The sequence below is a fragment of the Poecile atricapillus genome, chromosome 2 (assembly GCF_030490865.1).
Source record: "Poecile atricapillus isolate bPoeAtr1 chromosome 2, bPoeAtr1.hap1, whole genome shotgun sequence".
Lineage (NCBI taxonomy): Eukaryota > Metazoa > Chordata > Aves > Passeriformes > Paridae > Poecile > Poecile atricapillus.
The window spans coordinates 4,048,616-4,071,683 of NC_081250.1; the positions used below are offsets into that span (position 1 = coordinate 4,048,616).

The 23,068-nt window shown below is 43.5% G+C and overlaps 1 protein-coding gene across 5 annotated transcripts in view; it reads left to right on the plus strand.

Annotated features, from left to right (window-relative positions):
• Positions 1 to 23,068, plus strand: part of CRHR2 (corticotropin releasing hormone receptor 2) — a 138,360-nt gene that overhangs the window by 33,306 nt on the left and 81,986 nt on the right. For 2 of the 5 annotated variants that reach the window (XM_058830971.1, XM_058830972.1), the window contains exons 2-3: positions 162 to 312; positions 7,243 to 7,362. In XM_058830971.1, the coding sequence (XP_058686954.1) occupies positions 291 to 312; positions 7,243 to 7,362 (142 nt within the window). In that variant the 5' untranslated portion in view covers positions 162 to 290. Of the gene's footprint in view, positions 1 to 161; positions 313 to 6,940; positions 7,101 to 7,242; positions 7,363 to 23,068 lie in introns of those variants that run through there. The other 3 variants (XM_058830968.1, XM_058830970.1, XM_058830969.1) reach the window with 2 other exon arrangements.

Consider the following 23,068-nt stretch of genomic DNA (forward strand, 5'->3'; position numbering starts at 1 on the left):
CTTGAGTTGCTCTACAAGGCTACGGCTTGTGCTACTCTGTGTTTTAGGGGGTTTCCCACATTTATGAACCCAAGGAATAAAAATCTACATAAAGCCTAAGTAAGAATAGTGAAAGACTCCCTGTGACATGCTGCTGATGGGATTCTTCCCTTTTATGACAGGCCCAGGTTTGCCCAGTCTGATATCCACAGTTGAGATGCCTGAGGACAAAATGTGGCTGCTGCTTCAGAAGGGATGGATCTTCCCAAGCTCCTGAGTTTCTCTGCCAGCCTCATGTGTCTATTCCAGATATGCTGAAGTACCTCAGATCTTGTGAGTCACACACTTTTGGGCAGTGCAATCAGAGTCTAGATCCTTCTTGCCAGTAAATGGCAGCTTTGATAACTCATGGAAGGCAGAGAGTCAGAGAAATCTTGAGAGCTGGCAACTTTGCAGTGTTTCAATCTGTTACAAGTCCTGGATTTTCCACTTGGTTTGGGTCCAAAGGAGTACAGAGGCCCCTAGCCCAGGGTCCCAAAGCCAGACTGATGGTGCTTCTCAAAAAAAAAACCCAAACAAATATGAGTTGGATGGTTTAAAACTGAGAGTCACGACATTGTAGCTACCACGTGTGCTAGGCCATGAAGGCAGAGCCCAGACCCCAAAGAATTAATTCTCTTCCTTCTTCTGTTAAAGTTGCTGAGGAAGCCCTATTGATTAGATCCTGGCAATTTGGAACAGGCTGGTTTTGCTGGTGACATCTGATTTGGATCATTTTTAGAGCTGGGATACTGAGCAGCATGATCATGTGTTATTTCTCTCTCTTTGTGCTTTCTGAGCTACCTGATGTTTCAAAATCAGGCACCGTGCAGTGCCTGTGAGTTTTCAGAGGAAATGAGGGATTGACTTCTGAACATTTTGGTGTCTTTTATTTCTGTACATCCTCCCAGCTTGTGATGTATGGGAAGAGTCCTCAGATCTTCCCAGCATGCACTGAAAGGCAGCACAACAAAGCAGAGTGGGAAGCAGGGAGAGCAGAAGTTTGGCATATCCTGAATTAAGCCACAAGGAATTTCATGGCTGATGTGAGGAGAGCAGGACAAGACCCCTGAATCTTTACATCCTTTTTGGCAATGGTCCCATTGTACATAACAGAAAGAGTGGGACTAATGACACACATCCTCATGGTCATCATTTGTCCAGGTGGGACTTAACCCCCTTTATTTTTGCTATTTTTTGTGTTTATGCTGTAAACAGAGCACCAGGCCTTTGCCAGGCATAGATAAATATATCAGATGGGCTCCTTTGTGTATCCGTGAAGCGCTGACTCTGAATTTGACCGTGTATAAAATCAGAGTTATTCTGGAGTATTGCTGTGCTCTTATGCCATAGATGGTGTTCTGCACATTCATCCAAAACAGCTTACTTCAAGAAAAATAAGTCTGGCAGGTTATTAGTGTGCCAAGGTTGGTTCTTTTGTGTGTTTTGTGTTCTTGTAATCTCCCTGCAGTGTTTTAGCATTTGTCTCATGCAGCATGATTCAATCACACAGGTTTTGTAGCTGTAGAGAATGACAAGTGTATTAATGTGCCAAAAGAAAAATATTGATATTATATTGAAATATATTGATTTGACAGCGTAAATAATAAATGGCTACAAGCCATTTATTACTTACGCTGTTGGATCTTTCTACACCCCCAGTAAATATTTTCTAGCATCAATGAAGCTGAGAAGATTCATCACCACAGACCTGCATTTATTAATTTTATCTTTGCTCAGTGGAGTCATACTTCATTTCTAGCTATAAAGGATGTCTCCTGTTTCTAACAAACGAGTTGATCAGCTGAAACAAAGATCTCTATGTATCTGCATCTAATCTTCCTCTCCACATACAACAATTTTCAACTCTGAGCTTTCAGTGTAGGTCTCAAGTAGATGCAGAAAGGACCAGATTTTGATTAAAAGTGCAGTCCTCAGTTTGAGAAGGGGTTTTCTTTAGCAGTCTGCTGCTGCAGCAGCAGAGTGGAATTCAAGGTGAGGAGCCACGGTGTGGTGTGGCAGAGAAGTCAGCCATGTGTGACATATCCATGGCAGTTCTAGAGCTGTCTGTGGAGATCTTTAAGCTGTCCTCAATCTCTTGCTGCTTGAATTATCTTGCTCCCTGTGGTCTGAATGTGCTCCCACTCTGAAAATTGCATTTACACACCAGGAATGGGAAGACGAATGTTCTACCAGATCACAGTCATGTTGTCATTGCATTTGAGAAGTGCAGCCAGAGCAGTTTTGCAGTGCAGCTTGAGAAGGAGGGCCTTGAGGTTTGTGGCCCAGAAGCCACTTTGGTAAATTTGTACCTTCCTCAAAGTCTTGCATTCCTTACCAAGCTGAATAGTCCCAGTAGGTTGAAAGTTTGATGCTGGAAGGTCATTGCAATAACACAGGATTACTGGGGGACACCTTTTAGAGAGGAAAAAGAGATGAGAAAAAATTTATTGTTCCATTTGAAATCCTCCAGCCTCATATTTAAAAGTAACAGCTCCATGACTGAGTTAACAGACCAGCTTATCCATTAGATGAAGATGTGGATATTCATAACTGGGTTAGGAGGAAGAGAGCTAACATTGGGATCATGGTGTGATTCTTCCACACCAATCAGGTAAAATTCCTGAAAGCCAAATGGCACTGAGGTACAGAGGACATTGGTGTCACCATCACCAGCCTGACAGATGATGCATTTCCTGCCCTAAGCTTTGGCACAAAGCAGAACAGAGGGTTACTGTGCCTGGGGAGCAGGAACTCTTCATATTGATGGATAGAGAACATGAGTGATAAAACTGTCACTGTAGTGGGAGGCTGAATACAGTGGCTTTTCTTTCTCTGAAGAAGGAAAATGAGGAGAGAACTTGTGTTCTTTTTTTTTTTTTTTTTTTTTTTTCTTTTTGCTCTTTTTTCCCTCCTCTCAATAATCATGCTGGGTCTTGAAATACACAGGAATTTCTTGATTTTGTGTAGATTGAGAGTCTGAGGAAAAGTCAGGTGGTTCTGGAGCTCCTTCTACCCTCTCCAAACACTTAGAGTGACTGCCTGAGTCTGCATAGAGCTGAGTTTTGGTGTTGCTGGATAATCTCAGCTCATCCTTGCTACTCACTGTTACAGGGCAAACTAAAAGCTGTGCTCTGGCTAATTCCATCAGCTGTGGCTTGGAGTGGGTTGTAGATTAAGAAAGCAGCTGTGTAGCAGTGGTGTGAGGGCTGACATGCAGAGGTTTCCATTGCCATTTATGAGCACAGCTTGTTCCTTTCCCAGAAGAACTGTAGGTGACCTTTTAATAAGTCCTCTTTAAAGGGTCTTACTGGGCTCTGTGTGTGTGGACAGGTTTGTCTGTCCTGTTCCCTTCCAGAACCTTGCACAAGCACCCAAACCAACTGGGGAATAGCAGCACACGAGAATCAGCCCGCTTTGAAGCTGGCAAAGGTTTTCTGCCTGCCAAGAACCAAATCCCAGCTTTCCTGGGATGCTGAGGAATTTCTAAGGCAGATCTCTGCTGCCTGGTGAGGTCTGATTTGTGTCATGTGCACCATGGCATCGGCAGAGAAGCAGCAGTGTCAGCAGCTGCAGGATTTCTGTCAGTCTTTCATATAATTGAATTTGCTTCTTGCACAAACAACAACATTTTCACATCAAACGAGTCCAGCTCACAATTCACCAGTCAGAGGGAAACTTTGATGAAGTGGTTAATTGTGCCCAGGGATAGCTGCAAAAGTAGTTTTTCATCAAGAGGTTACAGTAAAATTTGGTTTATTAAAGAATGGTGTTGATTTGTGGACTAGAGAACAATAAATTATTTTCTTCATTCAGACTTAATCTTCAGCATTCATCCCCTCTATATTTATTTTTGCAGTGGGTTTTTTTTATTATTATTAAATATATGGAACACAACAGGATTAAACAATACGTACTGCTTCTGATTTTCTAAAGTTTGAACTGAAAAGATGGAAATCAGTTCAGATTGAAGATTTTTCTAGCTCTTCTTACTTAAATGAAGAAATCATTCTCCTGATCCTGAAAAAACATTTAGTTTAATTCAGGACTATTGTTTCAGGTGTTAACTATAAAGAACAGAACTGAAATGAAATCCAGCTTAGTGTTTGACTGTAATATTTGAACCATTTGAAAAATCTTCAAGAGTTTATGCTGGAAAACACAGGGCAGCATTTAGGAACGTGAAACATTTACCAAATTTAAAAGTAGTTACTTCTCTTCTTGAAACTGTCATTCTTATTTTTGGTAATTTATTAAGTGATGCATTCCTCAAAAAATTCAGGAAACTCCAGTGCCCAAAGCCTCCAACCAGGATTTTGATTCCAGTGTGCTGAACAAACAGTGTGAAAAAATAAAAAAGGCAGGCAGTAGGTGAGAAATGAAGACTTTTGGCCAGGCTATGTGATTTTTCTCCTGCAGAGAGGCAGCAGAAGCAGGAAAAAAAAAATAATCTTACAACATCCTGGACCAGTGTCCTGCTGACTGCTCAGTCCTGCCTGTGTGGAAGAGGCCACTGGGCTCGGTGGTACCACTGGGCACCTTCAGATGAGCCTCTCACCCCTGAGAGGTTCAGCTTGAGGAACAAAAAGGAATTTTATCAGCTCAGCTGCACTGTCAGGAAGGAGAAAGGGGGGTTTAAAGCACCCTTTATCCCTCACTCTTGAAAGTTCAAGAAAAAGGGTTTTCTCCTCAAAGCGTTGTTCAAAGCCAACCAGTAGGTTGGTGGTGGCCATGTTACATGATTGATGTTAAACAAATTTTCTCCCCTGCTTTTTGGGTTTGGAGGTGCATGGGACAAAGAGATCTCTTGGTGTTAACAAGGGTTAATTTGTTGCAATTGAGATTTCTCCAGAAGGGCTGCAATTTTGGGAACATTCACTTGGGAAGGAGATCAAGGCTCCAGAGAGAGAAGCAGAGAGATGGATTCACTTGCCTCAGAATATCACAGTGTCTAGAGAGTTAGTACACTTGTTATTCTTGTGGGTTTTTACATATTTCAAATAAAAATACTTCTCCCAAAACCACAGTGGCACTCCTCCCCTCTCTGCCATTGCAATCTGAAAACGTTAAAAAATCTCCAGATTCCCAGATGGCAAAATAACATCCTGGCTGGTTCTCTCCTCAGTGCATGTTGTTAATTTATTTGTTGTTCTAACCCAGTTATTTTTTCTTTTTCCTCTTTGGATGCCACAATTCTTTTGGTCCTTCAAAAGTAAAGAATAAAGCCTTTAAATCTTAATTATGAATAAAAGGAAAGTCCAGGCCATTGCAGGGTGGGAAACAAATGTTACAGGAAGTCATGTACCACTGCTTGGAGCTCACCTTGTCCAATCTAAAGCTGTGAACAGACTGTAAATATTTCACATTCATTTCTTTCTGTCAAATCTTCTTTGCTGTCCTTGACTTTCTTTTTCTGCATTCCTCTCTGCCACTTCCATATCTACTGATCTTGGTCTACTCCCTTACAAGTTAGTTTTCTGTTTGCTTCCCAAAATCCTTCTGAATCTGTGATCAAAAATGATCCTCCTTAGCAATACCATTTTTTAGGGATTTCCTAATAGCCTGGTGTAGCAAGTCAGAAAGGCTGGTGAGGTCTGAGCTGCTCTCCAGCACGTCCCAGAGTGCAGACCTTCACCCAGTTCCCACTCTGCTGAGCTTTTGCTCCCCAAACATAACCAACCTTCTGGGCAGCTCCTTCCAAATTTCTTCTCCTTCCCCTTCACCACACCCTTCTCATCCTGTCCCACAATGACCTCAGTTTGTCAAGCCCTTTGCTCTTCCCTGCCTCCTCACACCAGGGTTCTCTTATTTAGAGACTCTTCCTCTTGCTCCTGGTCAGTCTGGGTGCTCATCCTTTCTGAAAACCTTGCTCTCTCCTACCACTGGAAAATGAGAGGGGCATTTCTTTTCTTCCTTGTCCCCTGAATGATCCATCCTTTGCTTCAGAGCTCTCTGTGCTTTGCCCTGCTCTACTCTCCACCCCATCCCATCCGTGTGGGTGGCTGAAAGATGGGTTCCCTTGGTGCCTTCTCCCAGGCTGGCTTCCCAACCCTTCCCTGCTCTCCCCACGCTGCCTCTTCTGTGGGTCATTATTCCAGATCTCTTCATTCCAGGCTGGATGGGGCTTGAAGCAACCTGGTCTATTGGAAGGTGTCCCTGCCCATGGCATTCTCATTGGGATGAGATGACCTTTAATGTCTCTTTCAAGCCAGACCTTCTGTGATTACTCCAGATTCCTTTATTCTAACGTCTCTCTTCTAGCAGATCATCTCCTTCATCCCTGCTTTTATTATTTCTCCTCTTTTTCAAGGCCTGCACAGCATGCAGCACTGCAGCTCCTGGACCGGTTCCCTCCTTCCCCCCCTGCCCCAGCATCCCTGCTCATCCTCAGTTCCACGCAGCAAAGGCAGGAATTGCTTTGCTCCACAAAAAACCCGAGGAGTTCTACTCCTCTGATGGCTTTTCCTGTTCTCCCTGGCTTTAATTTGCAGCGAGTATTTTTGCAAAAGTGCTCATCCCTGGAGCTAACAATAAAGCTGTGCCTCTGTGTGTCAGAGAGAGGGAGGGAGAGGCAGGAGAGGGAGGGAGATGCAGCAGCACAGCGGTCTGGCAAAGTGAGGCGGCATCTGGGAGCTGCGAGCCCAGGGACACCGAGGAGACGTGAGCCCCTCACTCCGGGCTCAGCCCGATCCCATTGGCTCCCGAGCCGCTGGATTTAAAGGGAAGAAGAGCTCGGAGGGCTGAACTGCACAGGCAGACGCAGACTCTCAGCCAAGTTGTCAGCACGCTGCGAGCAGGAGAGGCTCGCACACACGAGACTGCGGGGTGCCCGCAGCTTGATGCTCCTTTGGCTCCAGAAAGGGAAAAAGAAGAGGGGACCAAAAAAAACACAAAAGCCAACAACAAACCACAGCCAGAAAGGGGTGAAGGAGCCTGATCCAGTCCAGCAGTCCCAGAGGGAATAATGGATGTGACGATCTCTCAGTTCATCTTAGAAGAATTTGATGTGAATTGCAGCCTCCTGGATCGCTTACACGAGACTTTTTTAGAGAGTTCCTCTATCCCTTTCCTGGGCTTTGATGGTAGGAATTGTTACCTGGTGCAGAGCTCGGGAAAAGCTTTAGAAGTGCTGAGATTCGGTTTGTTTTGTGATGCAAAGTGTGTGGCTTTTGTGCTTTCTCAACCGCTTCTTTTTCCCTTTCTGTCTCGTATTTTTCATCCCAGGTCCGTACTGCAATGCCACCACGGACCAGATCGGAACCTGCTGGCCCAGAACCTCTGCGGGGGAACTGGTGGAGAGACCCTGCCCGGAGTTCTTCAATGGGATCAAATACAACACCACGAGTAAGTACAAACTCCCTTCTTCGCCCGCAGATCTCGTGTTCAGAAAGCGCCTGGGGACACCCAAAATATATTTCCATTAAAGAAAAAATAATAATAATAATAAAAGAAAAAAAAATTGTTTTCTTGGGAATCAACATTTCCTCCACATTCCAGGCTATATATTCAAAATTCTTGCCTGGAATGATGGAGATTTCTCAAAAGCGCAGACTTGTGGACACTGTTTCCTCTTTGCTGAAGTACATTTAGGGAGATCCGGGCAGAAAATATCCTCTGCAGTCTGAGGAGGTGCTTTGTGTGTTTGTGCCTGTGTAGCTCCGTACAGCTCAGTGTGTCTGTGGCAGTGCTGCAGCCACCTGGATAATCAGACAACCTTTGGCTCATGAAATACTTAGTCCTAACAGCTAAAAACTGTATTTTGAAAGAACAGTCCCTTTTCCAGGCTGGCTGTGTGAGCAGGGGTTCAAACCGTGCTGGGAGTTGTATCTGACAGACAGAAAGAAGGCTGAGGGCTGGAATCTGTTTCAGCAACTTCATCAGGGACTGATTGCTGAGGCTGGAGCTGCATCAGCTCTGCACAGGAGACAGGAGAGGAAATTAGGAGGCAAATAATATTCAAAGCAAGAGAGCATGGGGGCTCCTTAGAAATCTCCTGGATGCTTTATTCTTCACGGTAAACAATCATGACTCACTATAAATTTATTATTCAGGCTGTGGGATCCAGGCACTCATTTCCTCTTGCTTATCTGTCAATACCCTTTGGACCTTTCATTAAGAGTTTTTAAACATATTAATTCCAAATATGTGCACCCACTTGTTTGTCACTCATTTTTTCAGTGTGGTTTTGAATGTAAGGATAGTTTCATTCCGTGTTTCACTCTGATCTGTTGCTTGGGTGTTGGTGGTCTCATTTGCAGGTAGTTTTAATTTTGTGGGGCCAGCATTCTCCTTAAGTCCCATAAAAGGGTGACCCTGACATTTTAGATCTTATTTTTAAATTTGTAGAAAGTGAATTTATTCTTTCCCCAGCTCTTGGTATCATGGTCAGATACCTTGCCAAAAGTTTGGTGCCTTGGCTCTGTGAAACAAAGTCCCCTGCCAGATTTGGTCTTAGGGATGAGTTTCTGTTACCCCAGACTCTGAGCAGAGTAAAAGGTTGCCTCAGAGAACTGCAAAATCATCCTAAAGCCCTCCCATCTCAGACCTGGGTCTTTGCAATAAAATAGGAGGGAACCTGGAATGGGCTGGGTGATGCTGGCTTTGATTACAGCAGGTAGTTCACTACTTGGACAAGTCTCAGTTGAGACCAGAAGAAAATTTCTGAGAATCAAGGGCAGTGCAGAACACAGTGGAAAGAATTTAAATGTTTTTTCCTGCGTATGGAAGAAAAAAAATAAAATTGAATACCCCGGTTTGGTTTTATAAACTCTGTTGATGTTTTCACTAGTTCATCAATGACCTGATTTAAAGTTCTTCCCTGCTCCTCTCTTTATCAGTGGTGGCTCATCCTTGTATTGCTTTGCCAATAAGTTTTCTTAAATTCTCTGCTCTTAATGGCATGTTAATTAAACTAAAGACTGATGGAAATAATGTTATTGAAATGGTAATGGGTATTTTTCTCCTTTCAACATAAAATATGAGTCGCCACCTCCAGTTGATCTTAGACACTTCCATGTGCATAGTTCCTCCAAGTTGTAATGCAGAAAACAGACAGAAGGATTATATCAAAATTTGGTCAACTTTTGGAATCAGTAGCTCCTTGGGAAATAGCAGTTAAGTGATTAAAGCTTGGGAACGCAGTAGGACAGCAGGTGAAGGTTTGAATACACAGTGCAATCTCTTTTAGTATTTGAAAAATATAATTACTGCATGCAGAACATGTCCAGAATTTGGGAAAACCAAATACTGACACATTGTGACCACCTGCATGATTTCACCAAGTTGGTTTGTGGGCTGCCTCATTTGTGATCAGGCTCATTGTGCTGAAAACCTCAGCTGTGTTCCCCATGCAGATGATAAAATGAGCAGAGACAACTGATTAAAGAATGGGAAATGGATCTTGCAAATCTCAGAGGTGAATAATACAGCTCAAAATGAAGGTCTGATAGGAGAGGGCTTGAATCAACATAAGATTTGTGCCTAGGACATGTAGTTTTGTTCTATTTGGTTTTGCATTTTGATGAGGCAGAGGGAGAAATGATGGTTTGTTATATTATACTGATTTATTATTTTTTTTTAAGAGTAAAATCAGACCAATTTAGAAAAACCACCTTGCATTGCCTTTCTTCTGCTAAGAGCTTATCCTGCTCTAGGTTGTCAGCATTTATTAAACTATCAGGTATCCCATGTTCATGAGCTGCCACCTTTTAGGAACTACAGCTTTTCTTTGCATTGATTGTTTATATCTGTTGAGTATATTTTGTATATCTGTGGGTATATTTTCTCTATCTGTGAGTATATTTCTCATTTGAAAGCATGTGAAAATTTTGGATCAGTTCCAGTGATTTCTTTTTCAGTTTTAGAAATCAGGCTCTGAAAGATTCCAATTTCCCACCAATTTCCTAAAAGCAGCTGGAGGGAATGAACCCAGTAGCATTCCCTGTGAAGGAAAGCTTTTGCATTGTAGACATTGTCAAATCCAGACTGGGAAGTGCCCAAACTGTATGAAAAGCTTACCAAAAAACTCAGAGAAGCACAAGACAGTGATCCATGGCCAAGTTTTGGTACTCACGGGGCTATTTCTGCACCTCAGTGTAGTCTCTGTGCATGTAGGGAATGGAACTCAAGACAAAAACAGACAGGTAGGTTCCTCCACAGATTCCTCCACAGATCAGCTCATCAAAGGCTTTGGATGCACCTCCCCTGCTTTGTGTCCATCCTGTCACCTCTCAGGCTTTAATGTTCACTCTTACTCAGATGGGGAATGCTATCAAACCCTGCCAATGCCAGCAAATTCAATGAAAAAGCATTTGGGGCAAAAAAAAAACCCTTAAGAAAAAGAACTTATGCTTAAAAAACTCCCCTCCTGTTTGCCATGCTAGAATAAACTGTTTGCATAAAATATTTCCATCCGAACTGCAAGAAATTCCCGTGGTGATTCTGTGCCTGGGTCTGTTTCTCTGTGTCTCCTGGGAGCTGCTGAGTGACTCAGATAAGTTTCAGATGCATTCATAAAACAACGTCTGTCAGTCTGTGAGGATTTTATATCCATGACATTTTGTTATTTTGGTGATACGTTGGGTTTTTTTCCTCCCTCTTTATTTGGGAAATAAAGTCATGTTGACAGATCACACTCTGGTTACCCTGCAGTGTGATTTGTAAATATGGGCTAAAATGCTCTTTGACCAAGGATGTGAAAATCATGCCATCCACTTACAATTTTACAGTTTTGTACCAAAGCTTATGTATTATTCTTGAAGGGGGAAAAAAAAAAATTGAAAGAAACAGGAAAAAAGAAAAGTCTGTGTTGGTGCAGTGTGTGACTGTGCACTTGTCTCTGCTCAGGTTCTATATTTAGCGAAAAATGACAATATCGTTGCTGCCCTCTAGATGTGTTTATGCTTTGACAGTGTGAAGCTTTTAGTCTTGTTTTAGGAAACAGATTAATTCACTTATTAGGATATCCTGAAGCTTGATTAATTCAGCAAATGGCCTGTAATGAGTCTGGTTTTGCTGCTTGCTAAAAAACAGCCATTCAAGCACGTACTTAGAGCATGTTACAGGCTAAAGTATGCCTACATTAACACTTCCCCTACAAATTTCCCTGTGCAAGGGGAAAATCTGGGCTTCAGTGTTCTTATGATGGATAATAAGTGTTGACTTTTGTAGCTTCAACTGATTTGAGTTTGTCTCAAACACGTGGTGGGGCAGGGGGATATTCTGTGGTGACACCCACCCATCATGGGCTGCTCACTTTGCTCTGGGCTGCAGGCAGGAGCTGGAGGCATTTGGAAGGTCTTTCAGATTAAAACCCACTAATCTAGGTATTTCCAAGCAATATCAACAGCTAATTTAAGTATTTAAGCTCTAATACACATCAGTGGAGCTCTAATTGACAGAAGGAATGAAGCCCAGGGAGTTACTGTGCTCAGCCTAAATGAACAGCTGAGCTCAGCAGCCCCTGCAGAAGTGATAGTGCTGTTTGATGTGCCATGGGGTATTTTGTTCCTGTTTCAGAGGGCCCAGCCTTGTTGCAGGTTTGTGTTTTATTTCCCAGGCTTCACAGGTGTTGCAGATGCTCGGTGACAAATGATCCAATGCCTGTGTTCAGGCAGCTGAATTCATCCCTGGGCGTGTGCTGTGCTGCACTGATCCCACACCGGGGGATTAAGATCCAACTGCTTTTGTGATGGACAGGAACAAAAGGTCTCTGTAGCTCCAATCCCTGCCTGCAAATCCCCCTCTCCCAGTGCAGGGAAGCTCTGAATGAAACAGCCGCTCCACAGGAGTGTTTTGGATATCACAAAAAGCATCCTCCTCACCTTCTCCAGGGACTGTGCGGCTGAGAACAGGCACATAATCACTGCTAACCTTGCCCTGATGGGGACTTGGTTCCTCCTTGTTCTCAGGGGGTGTGCAGCACCTTTTCCTTGGCCCTACAAGCAGCTGCCTGCTGAGAAAGCTTTGGAGAGGGTTGGTGGCTTAGCAGGGCTGTGTTCAGGTGGATGGGCATGGGGGAAGGAGGCCCTGGCACATGGATCACACCTCTACCTGTTAGCAGGGCTTGCTCCACACTGAGAGAAAAATTCCTGCAGTTTGTGGTTGTCTCATCTTGAACACAGAGACATAATATTTTGTGTGATGAGGGAAGGGTGAAGAAGTGAATTAATAGCTCTTCTGGTTTGCATTTCCCCTCTTTTGAAAGGGTTTAAAGGGATGATTCAATTTTTAAAGGAGCTAATTTTCATAGGTTAAAAACCCATTCTTTTATGGAGAGCTAACCTTTGCTGCTTTTCCTTCTGATTAATTATTGTTCAAAGTTCTGGAGATGTGGCTCCAGCCTGCATATAAAACATGAGCCTTGCTAGGAAATCGTTGGTCTCAGAGTCTTGTTCGTGTTTTGCAGGCAAGCCCTGTCCTGATAATTACAGAAATGTGCACTTTTATAAGTGGCTGGCCCAGAGGCTCAATTAACATTTTCACTTGTGTTTTATCTCATGTATTTTAGTGTCTTGACCAATTCTGTTGATCACATTCACATGACTTACTTGTTCCCCAGAGGTTTTTCTGGCTTGATTTCTAAAGGCTGCATTTTTGAAAGCAAAGTCCTGCTGTTAATGACAGATACCCTGAAGTTTTTGTCATTACTGGAGAGAAATAAAATGCCCATCATGGCCATGCATTTGTATTTCCAGACTCAAAAAAAATCACTATTAAACCCTGAAACTACTCTCACCTCAACTGTCTTCTGTAACCTTGTTCAATGTCCAGAAGGCTTTTGTCCCGCTGTTAAATGACAGGGGATTTGGGATAAAAATAAATGTTTTGTAGCCAATTTTAGTTATGGAGTCACTAGAAAAATACTTTTCTTTTGTTAATAAAAGTCTGCAGCCGTGCAGTAGCCATGTATCAGCCATCCTAGGAGGTAAAACACAGTATTTTCAGCTAGGAAGTCAAGATTACATGAAAGTTAGAGAAAGGAGACTGATGAGAAATGAAACAAACTCGACAGTGGAAAAAAAGAAGTCCAGAATTGGAATTCTGGGGCAGGAAATAAAACATCATTTTTAAGCTCATAAAGGTTCTCTCTGAGGAGATCAAATCTGCAGCTCATTAGGTCAGCTTGTCTCCAATAGCTTTGTGTCCAGATTAGGATTTCAACCATTTTTGTTCATTTTCTCTCTCTGCTTTTGCAAGAGAAACACAAACACACACATCTTCCACAAATGCAGTGGGAGACTCTGCATTTCAGTCATGCACAGATGGGAGAGGCTTCACTTGTTCCCCCAAGTTTTTCTTCTCTTTTTTCCTTTCCTTTGTGAAGCATAATTTGTGGTATGAGATGGTTCTGATTTTGCAGTCTGGAAGAAAAATGTAGGAAAAAATATTTACAAGGAGGAATGAAAAGAATCCATTTTTCTTGCTCCCACTACTATCATGTAAAACATGTGATTTCTTCATTGAGCCCAGAATACAAGTTAATTGCATTTAGCAAAATAAGGAGATTGTTGATGTTACTTCAGTCAACACTCAAGGACTTTTTCTCCAGCCAATTAAACACGGATTTGTACTTTTGTTCTTTGCTAATAAGTTACGAGGTGGCTCTGCTGTGGTCCCGTTGTAGCTGCTTTGGGTTCTCTTCACTTTAGGCTTGGCTTTTGAGGCAAAATTCACCCAGACTTTACCAGAACTGGAACACCCAAGTCAGTCAGACCTGAGCAGTGGCGCATCTTGGAGGGGGTTTTTAACCCTGGGCCTTTGGGAGGGCCAGCAGACAAAGGGTTGCCCACGTTATTTTGGAGGATTCTTTGTGATTCTTTCTTTCCCAAAGGCGGGTGCCTCCATCTCTCTGGAACTCGCTGTTGTCTAAGCTGGCAGTGACTTCCAGCTGGCAAACAGATGGACTGAAGTCCATTTCTTTCCACACGTTTGGAATTAGATGATACTTGCAAAAATACTTGCTTCTGGAGCACGGGAAGGAAGAGGGAATGGCTGAGGAGCAGACGGGGAAGGGAAAGAATGAAATATATTACAAATCCTCATCACACCGTATCAGAATGAGAGGAAAAATCCCACCCAGCTGCATCCAGTGCGGTCACTCTCTTGTGGATCGGGATTTCTTGTTTTATTGTGCCACCCAGACAAGCTGTGGGGGCTGAGGTGGAATGTGAAGGTGGAACGGGGCTGTTCTCGCCACTCGCTGAGCACCCGAGGCTCTCCGGGACTCGGCGGGTCCCAGCCCCCGATTGCTGTCCCAAAAGCCGGGGACAGTGTCAGGAGGCAATGGTCACCCGCCATGGCAGCCGCCAGCCACAGGGTGTCACCTGGAGTGCAGCTAAAGGCGGTGTCCCCGCGGCTGCCCGAGCCACCTGCAGGTGACCCTGGGCTGGGACAGGGCTGTCCCCATCCTGCTGCACGGCTAAAAGCCTCCCTGAGGTGAAACGGGGCCGAGGACACAGCGGGGAAGGATGGTCTCTGTGTCCCCTCTTCTGCGGGGTGTTCAGGTCACTGCAGGTCACTCTTCCACCAGGGCTGCCCCCAAAAGCTGAGGGAAGGGCAGTGCCAGGCTTTGTTCCCAGGCAGGTTTTTGTGGCAGAGGATGTGGAGCCACACAAAGCACAACACAGCCACGAAGGGGGGAAACAAATCCATCAGAGGAGCCTGAGCAGGCGACAAGAACCTGCCCTTGGATGGTGCAGGGATTGCTCCTGGCTCGACACTGCTGCCCTGTGCATCAGTCTGATGTCTCAATTTGGTTGTATTGTCCCAATGCTGTCCCCTGGCAGCAGCTGTTGATTTCCCTCAGTACCAGACAGATGCTCCAGCTGCTCCCACTTCACAGAAATAACTCATAGGTGTGTTAACAACGGAGCAGCACCACCTCAGCTGTGACCTGCCTGTTGCTCGTGGTCTGCACAACAATTAAATCAATAAATTAACCAGATTTAGATTCCTTAGGTTGCCCTCCATGCTCTCTCCTGACATAGAAGTATCTTTGCTGCTCATATAATGGTGAATCTTTGCAATTCTGTAGCTTAGAAGAACAGAACTTCAAGCTACATCCTCGTCCAAATAAAATTCTCAGGCTCTGACAGTCATTCAAGGCTTTGCCCAAGGTTTGCTGTCCTGGGAAAGGGAACCTCCTACTCAGTTTTGGACCCCAACATCCAGATTTGACGCCCCAATTAGAACAGCCATTCTTAGCAGCTTGAGAAGTCAATAAGAAACGAGGTTTCCCATGGAAATTGAAGGGGAATGGATTTTTAGTAGATATTTTCCTTTTTTTTTTCAGTGTGGTTTTCAGTCCCCTCAGATGTTATTCTTGGAGTTCATAATTAGTAGCTCTTGGGACAAATTCACAGAATCAATAAAACTTGGATTGCTTTATGCTGACTTCTCTCTCTGCAGTGCTGGGAATAACAGAGGGCCAGATACTGCTCCATATGAGACTTTGCTGGGAGAAGCAAAACTCTGAAACAAATTATAGGACTAAAAACTCAATATTAAAAAAACCAAGAAAACCCAGGGAAAAAAAAATTCTCAAGTCTCATGAAGAGTCTTCCCTGGGAAAACAGAAGGAGAAGGAACCTTTCCCAGTTTGGTTGTATTGTCCCAAACCCCTGGTGGTTGGAAAGCCCTGACCATGCTGTGACAGAAGAATTAATGCAGAGGAGCTGCATCCTCCTCAGTCAGCCAGGGAGCAAACACAGCTTTGCAAAACAGAATGTGCTACGGAAATGAGACAAACACAGAAAATAGGAAATTACTCTGCTAGTGCATCATCACCATTTTAACTAAACTTAGATGTGACTTCCTAGGGATTCTTTTTCTCATTTCTAAGAATTTTTATCTAATTTAGGAATTGCTGAATTATGCCAGTAATCTCTGAAACATCAGCATTTGTGTATTTCAAAGTACACCGTGAGCAGTCAGGACTTGTTGCAGGATCTCCAGGCTCCACACTGATTCCTGCTCTGCAACAGGAGCAGCTGATGCAGAGTTTGGAAGCAGAAGGATTTCAAAGATTTTTGTTTCTGGGCTGATCTTAACACACTTGAACAACTGAAAACTCTGATCTCTGTGTAGGAACCGGTGTGGAGAATGGGAGTTTGGGTGCTGGAAATGGATTCCTAGGATTCATAAGGAGGGGACACCCTATTCCTTTGCAAGACAGAGTAAAAGGCTGGGGATGAAGGGGAAAGTGAGAAGCAGAGCCCATCATAGAGATTTCCCAGGGCTGGCCTTCACAGAGAGAGCTCCTCACAGGTTCCTTCCCAGTGGGAGTTTTTTCTGTTCCAGGAGCTCTGGGGGAGAGGGCAGCCCCTGACTTGGAAAGCCCTTTTGGGAAGTCCTTTTTGTAAGGGCTTATTTTTCTTTTCAGGATGTGGGTGGCAGTATCTTGGGTGGGATTGCAGGGATTTGGGCACCTGCCTGGGTGGGTGGGACTGTGATGGCACAGTGACCCCATCACCAGCTAGCAAGGCCTTTGTAGAGACAACCTTTTTCATTCTTCATTGACAACACTTTGAAGTAAAGACAGGATCCCATAAATTCACATTTTGGTTAATTTTGGCCATCTAATCCAAACTTCTGATTCTCCCACTCCACATAACTATCACGTATAAACTCACCCACTTGCCCCTATGTCATTAATTACCAAATTAATGTCTGAAGATGCACTTTTCCACCTGAGCTGCCTGTGCCTCAGGAAGTCTCCTTAGCAGCCCAAAAATCAGAAAGCTTTTGTTTGGTGTGAAAGTGAGGGAACAAATCCCCACTTGGGTCTGTTTTCTGTTTCCAAGCCTGTCTCAAAAGGGACAGGGATAAATCCAAGTGCAGTTGTGGGGGTTCACGGCATCGCCCAGTTCCAGGCAGTGGCTGTAGCAGTAGGAATACTGGGTTTTACTGCTTCTTACTCCTTCTTGGGGAGAACTAAAGGATCCCCACAAAGATCTTTTCACACAGTTAAATCATCCTCGTCCGTGTACAAACCCATTCTCAGTCTGGATTTATTTTTTTGCCCTAATCTGTTTTTAATCCTTTCATCTCTCCCGTGTTCACAGCATGTTTCTCCTGGGAAAAAAAAATCCAGCAACATTAATAACAGCAGTTTTATTGTTCATGAGCACTGTGGTTTATTCCTTCAGTGAGTGCTGAGGGGGAGAGAAGGAACTCTGAGCTGACCCAGTGAGGTGAGTGTGTTAGAAGAGCACAGACACCACAGCAGTGTGATTCAGTTTATCCTGGGAATATGTAAAAAGCTCTCCTGAACCTAGAAATACACTAATCAACAGCTGGATTTTTCAGCAAACAGGTGCAAAGTCTTTCCTAGGGATTCCTGTTTTACTGATTCTCTGTTAGATCTCAGCTGCAGATCTGAGGCTGAGTTGCTGGGATTACAGATGAGCACCTGACCACGATCACTGCAATTACAGGGCTTTGAGAGAATCTGGGGGTTATTTTTTCATCACTTCTTTAAGTGGTTGGACCTGCCTGTCTCCTGTCTGGCTTCAGTACATTATCTCTCCTAGGCTCTTTATCCAACCCATTCTCATTTTCCCAGTCCCTGAGCAGGCCCAGGAAGAGGCATGAATGGGGTAGATGTGAATGAGTCACTGATGCTCTGGGACCAGGTGAAAATCGACTCTGTGTGCACTCAGCTTCTGGTGCACCTGAGCTAAAATTCACCTCCTGCAATCTCAGAGAAAGAAATTGATTTCTCTGTGGTAGGTCAGTTATGTGTGTGTGAGTTTTTAGGTTCATGAGTAGCTTTGAAACCTTCACTGGGATTTTATTTCCTTCATGAAACAAGCACTTCTAGGAATTTCAAGCATGGAGCTGAAGAAGTTCTGGCTTTGCTTGGTGAAAACAAACCTGGTGTGGCAATAGGACATTGCAAGTTGGACCAGATGAACTCTGCTGCTCCTTCTAAGCAGGCATTTCTGTGAGTCTGTGATATCCCTACAGATCTCAGATAGATCCTTTGGTGGCCTCTATCACCAACTGTTTGTTTTTCATGGACACCTGTTAGTGATGGTGTTTTGTGTATGAAGATGTTGTGTTACCAGGTGTGCATCAGAGTGAGAGTGGTCTCAGGCTCTTGTTTTGATTCCATTTACCTATTGATGAGTAATATGTGAATTTCCTGCACCATGAAAATGGTTTAATTCATCCTTTACTTGCTTTTAGGGGAATTGAGTATGCTGCTTTGCTTGCTTTTAGGGGAATAGGGGCACTGACGTTTGTCTAGTTGCCATGTTACCTCAGTGAAAATCAGCTGGAAAAGGCAGGGCTAATTGCTTTGATTTAATCCTGAAATGTCAATGACTCAGTGATGGCTCATTCATGGAAGTTATCTGCTCGAGGTAGAAGGACTGGATAAATATATCTTCCTTGGGATGAACTTTTAAGTGCTGGAAGTTTCAAATCATAGTATCAAAGATTGGTTTGAGTTGGAAGTGGCCTTAAAGATCACCTAATCTGACACTTGTGCCATGAGAAGGGACAAAGGGATGGGGCAAACCTATGGGAAGCATTCAGAAACATTTGTGGGGAAGAACTGCAAAGCCTCACTGCCAGCTGTGGCACAGCAGGCAAAAATCTGAATCACCATCCCAAAGAACAGCAGGTGAGAGAAGGGAATCCAGGGTTTAGTACCAGATGTAGAGAATAAGGGTGATACTGTCGCACATCCAAGGCAGGCAGCAGAGGATAACAGACACAATTCCTGGCTGCAGGGCCACCAGAGCCCCTGAGCAAACTAAAATTCAACAGAAGAAAGTCCCAGACCCAAAGTTTTTGTCTTGTAAATGAACAGGGGACATGCAGCTTGATTTTTAGCATGTTTGGCCTAAGTACCTTCTCCCTTCCCATGTCTCAATGGGAAAGAGATGTTCATAAATTAATTTTCTTCATTATTTTTCTTCCTATCTCTCAGAAGGTGTTCTTGTCCTGTGTTTTGGTGGGCAGGCACACAGGGCAGGACCACAGCTTCCCATTAGAACCACTCTGGTTCTGGCTGTGTTGCCTTCAGTGTGAATTCCAGGACTTCCCTGGCCTCAGCTGGCAGGGATCCATGTGGGACACCCGGGTGGGGCTGTTCTGGAGCCCTGCTGCAGCCAAGAGGCAGCGTCTGTGGCTGTGCCAGTGTGAAAGGGAAGGGATGGAGGCAGTTTCCAGCTTGTTTCTGTCAGAGCAGGCAGCAAATGAGACCTGTTCATACCCTGCAGCCAGCCCTGCCCTTGGTAAATTAACTCCAATATTTCAGGGACTCTGAAGCTTTCCAGCTCTGGAGACTTCTCTCCTCCTTTTTTTTGTTTAGAGTGCAAGAATTTCCCTGCTAACGTGTCACCTTTATTCCTCAGCATCATTAATTTCTTTAGGGCTGAGCCAGGAGAATTTTGAGGAGAGAATCTGTGTTGTTCAGTGCTTTGTAAGAGTTTCCATAGAAAGATTTTTGGATGTACAAATTGCTAAGCAGGCAGCTGGATTTCAGTGTCTTCATAGTGTTCTCTCCAGGTCTCTCTTTCAGCAGTAAAAATCTTCTGTTCTCAATATGGAGATGTGAACTGAATGGAAAGCATGCCCTTGTGTGGTCTGAGAAAAGCAGCAATACTTTCATTAATACCTCCAGAACTGCAGAAATATCCATGAGCTTGGATATTTAATTTGTGTAAGTGATGGGTACAGTCACCAATATATTCATGAGTTTAGCCATAAGATTTCACATCTCTGTAGCTCTGTTTTGCTGTCTTGGTGCAGACCTGCTGGTCTGTAGCACCTGCAGGTTTTCCATGTGCCAGATGAAGTGCTCAGTTATCACAATCACATTTATTCAGCTATTTGCTGCTCTTCTCTGCAATGCAGGGTTGTTTCCTAGGCTACATTTTCTAGTATAATACATATCCTGTTGTCAGGTCCCTTCCAGTGGATTTGGCTTCATTCCTTGATCCAGTGAAGATAAATTAGTGAACTGTCCTGCTTTATCAGTGGAGATGGGCTTTGTTTTCCATAAGCTGAGTTTTATTTTTTTCAATTACTTTTTTTTTTTGCTTTCTGAAAACACACTTCAAATACATCATGCAACTTTGCAGCACGGATGAGGAGGAATTTCAAACTCTCTGACAAAATGATGTGAGACATGGAAAGGAGGGAACAGCCTTTGATCAGGCTCTGCATTGCCTTTTTCATGCTAAAACTCTAAAAAAAACTACTAAAACCTAAATAACAATGTATTGATTCCCTGCAGGCTTCTGGGTGTCAGCCCCGTGGGCACAGGGGACACTTTGGGTGCGATGAGCAGTGCAGGGTGTGACAAGGTCAGCAGCCCACAAATGTAAAAACAGAGCAACAGTGAAACCAGCAGCTTCATTCTGGGTCCAAAAAGTGCAGAATTGGGGTTTGTACTTAACAAGTGGTAGAAGGAGAAACAAAGCTACTGTCAGGACAAGGAAGGAAAGAAGAGGGAAACAAAATAGGAAATGTGAGAAATGGAATTATAGAGGATTCTCAGGGCCTGACTAAAAACTTGCATAGTCTTGTACATTTATATTCAAACTCTGAGATGAGGGGTGCTGACTTAGCGGGGCCATGGAATAGAGAAGATGTTGTTGAGAGAGATTGAACTGGAAACAAGTTTTAAACTGTGATCTTGCAAACAGACCTGATATTTCAGGTAATTTCTGATTCAGAGAATCAGAACTCTGAAAGACACATTGTAGTAAGACCATGTGGGGTAAAAATAACAGGTGATTTGTGTTAGAAGTATTAGCAACATTGTGTGGTTAATGCTAATAGGCTGAAAAACATTTTTAAGGTGTTGTAAGCAGAAAATAAGTTGGCTTCTTATGTGATGTAGCATCTTAAATGTCTCACCCTTCTATGAGGCTGATAATGGAATAAAATCTTCTAAAGCACCTCTCTGTTGCCCCGTCTCTGTAGAGCTGGATTCTTCCAGCAGGAAAGGAGAGGGATCTGTTTTTCCTGTGCATTTTGGGGTTTGATGCAGCAGCAAGTCTGGCAGCCTGCCCTGGAGCTGGGCTTTGTGCCTCTGCTCAGCTCTCAGCACCTGGGAGTGAGCTCTGCCTTGTGCAGCTCCCAGCCAGCTCTTGCCATAAATGAGCGTTTTTGGAGGGGCTGCAGGCAGTGCTGATCTCAGCTGTGCTCTGGGACACACACAGGGCTGGAGCCAGGCACTTCTACAGGTGCACTCCTTATTCCTGAATGGGTGTCATTAGCTCTGCCCTCTGCCCAACCTTCACACTGCTCTCACTGCCAGCAGTCACTGAGATGAGCTAATTACACAGATTATGCAATTCTGCTGCACATAATACATGTAATTTTGTAATGAAGGAGTGGTGGGTGCTATGAAATAACATGTCACACAAACCTGCCTTTGACACAAGGCTCTGGCAGGAAGCCTGGCAGGAGAAACTCTGTAGAAAAGAGTTAAATAAGATCATTAGATCATTGATAGGGGAAAAGATCTCCAGACATCTGTGTTGTTTTGGAAGTGCTAATTTATGTGCTTAAAATCCACTTAAATAGATATATGATAAAATATAAATATAAAACTTTAATAGGTATATTCTAAAAGAATATACCTATTTACATATAAGTACATATATATAAACATGCCTATATTATAGGTGTATTATTATATACAAAGTTTCTTTTATAATAGGTAGTTTTCAGCTGCAGTAGTAGTAGTGTCCTGAGTGCTCAGATGAATTTCATGAATATAAACAAAAAAATGATTCACAGAAGACTTGATTTCATCTTTTTTTGCATGCTCAGGCAAAAGACTATTTTTTGCTTGTTGCAACTGTGGCTTGTTGCTGTGGTGGTGTTTGTTGGAGTATTCATAAAATAATAGAATAACTAAGGTTGAAAAATACTCCTAAGATCAAGTCCAACCATTAAAGCAGCACTTCCTGTTTGCTTCTTTCTTTGTGAACAAGATCACTGATTGTTGATGGTAAAATTAACTTCATTTTGGTGGCACTGTTGTGGGGCTTAAGGACCAGATTTTTATTTTTTTAATAAGCTCTAAATAAAATCTGGAAAATATTTTCCCCAGGCAACTATTGGGAGGCCAGAGAAGAAAGAGAGGAGCTGTACTGGGCTAACATGGCAAGGGTTTGGTAGCAGAGGAATGCAAGAGTGGTTATTCTGAGCAGAGGTGGTCAGGGGCTGTCCCCAGGTTTGACAGAGCCAAATTAATTAACTGAACTGTTAATTACTCACTAAACTGTCTTTTTCTCGTGCTTTGAGTTTTCTATCTTATTTTGTCCTCCTATCATGTTGAGGAGAGGTGGAGAACAGGAGGTCTGGTGGGCTCCTAGCAGTCAGCCAGTCATGCCACCCCAGGGGGATATCAAATAAATGCAGGAAAATTCATCCTGATTTTCATTATTTTTCTCAAAATTCTTCCAGCTTGGGAATACAGTTATGAGGGCTGAACGCTGCAGAGCACAGGCTGCTGTCCTAGGGAGAGGCTTCCAGAAGGCAAACTGGGGCATTTGAATGGAATTTTGAATTGGAATATTCATTCAGACTCATCTCTCTGACTGTATTTTACACCAAGTGGAAATGTTTTAAACCCAGCCCTGGTAAATGCACTCCCTGGTTTTCAGTCTCAGAACACAGTCAGGATTCAGAGTGCTGACTCAGAGACATTTTTATGTCTCAGTGAAGTCATGAAGGAATTCTCTCTGCCTGTAGCAGATATCCTTTCCTCAAACAGAGACACCAGACTAAAGTGATGTTATTTTTACATGAAATTCCAGCTCAGTTGTCTCACTTCAAAGAATATCAAAATCAGTTTTTAATTGAAACAAAGGCACTGATCTGTGGTGTCATCATTCCCTACAAACATTTTTAAACTTCCCTGAGGTTTCTGATGTCATTTGACATGACATATCTTGTTTAGCATGGTCCTTAAAATCCCACAGCAATGAGTGTTTCTGCCTTCTCTAACGTGGCTCCAGAGCTGAGGGTCTCAGCTTCCAGTCTGGTGCCATCAGCTGATTCTTGAGGAGCTGTACTGTGA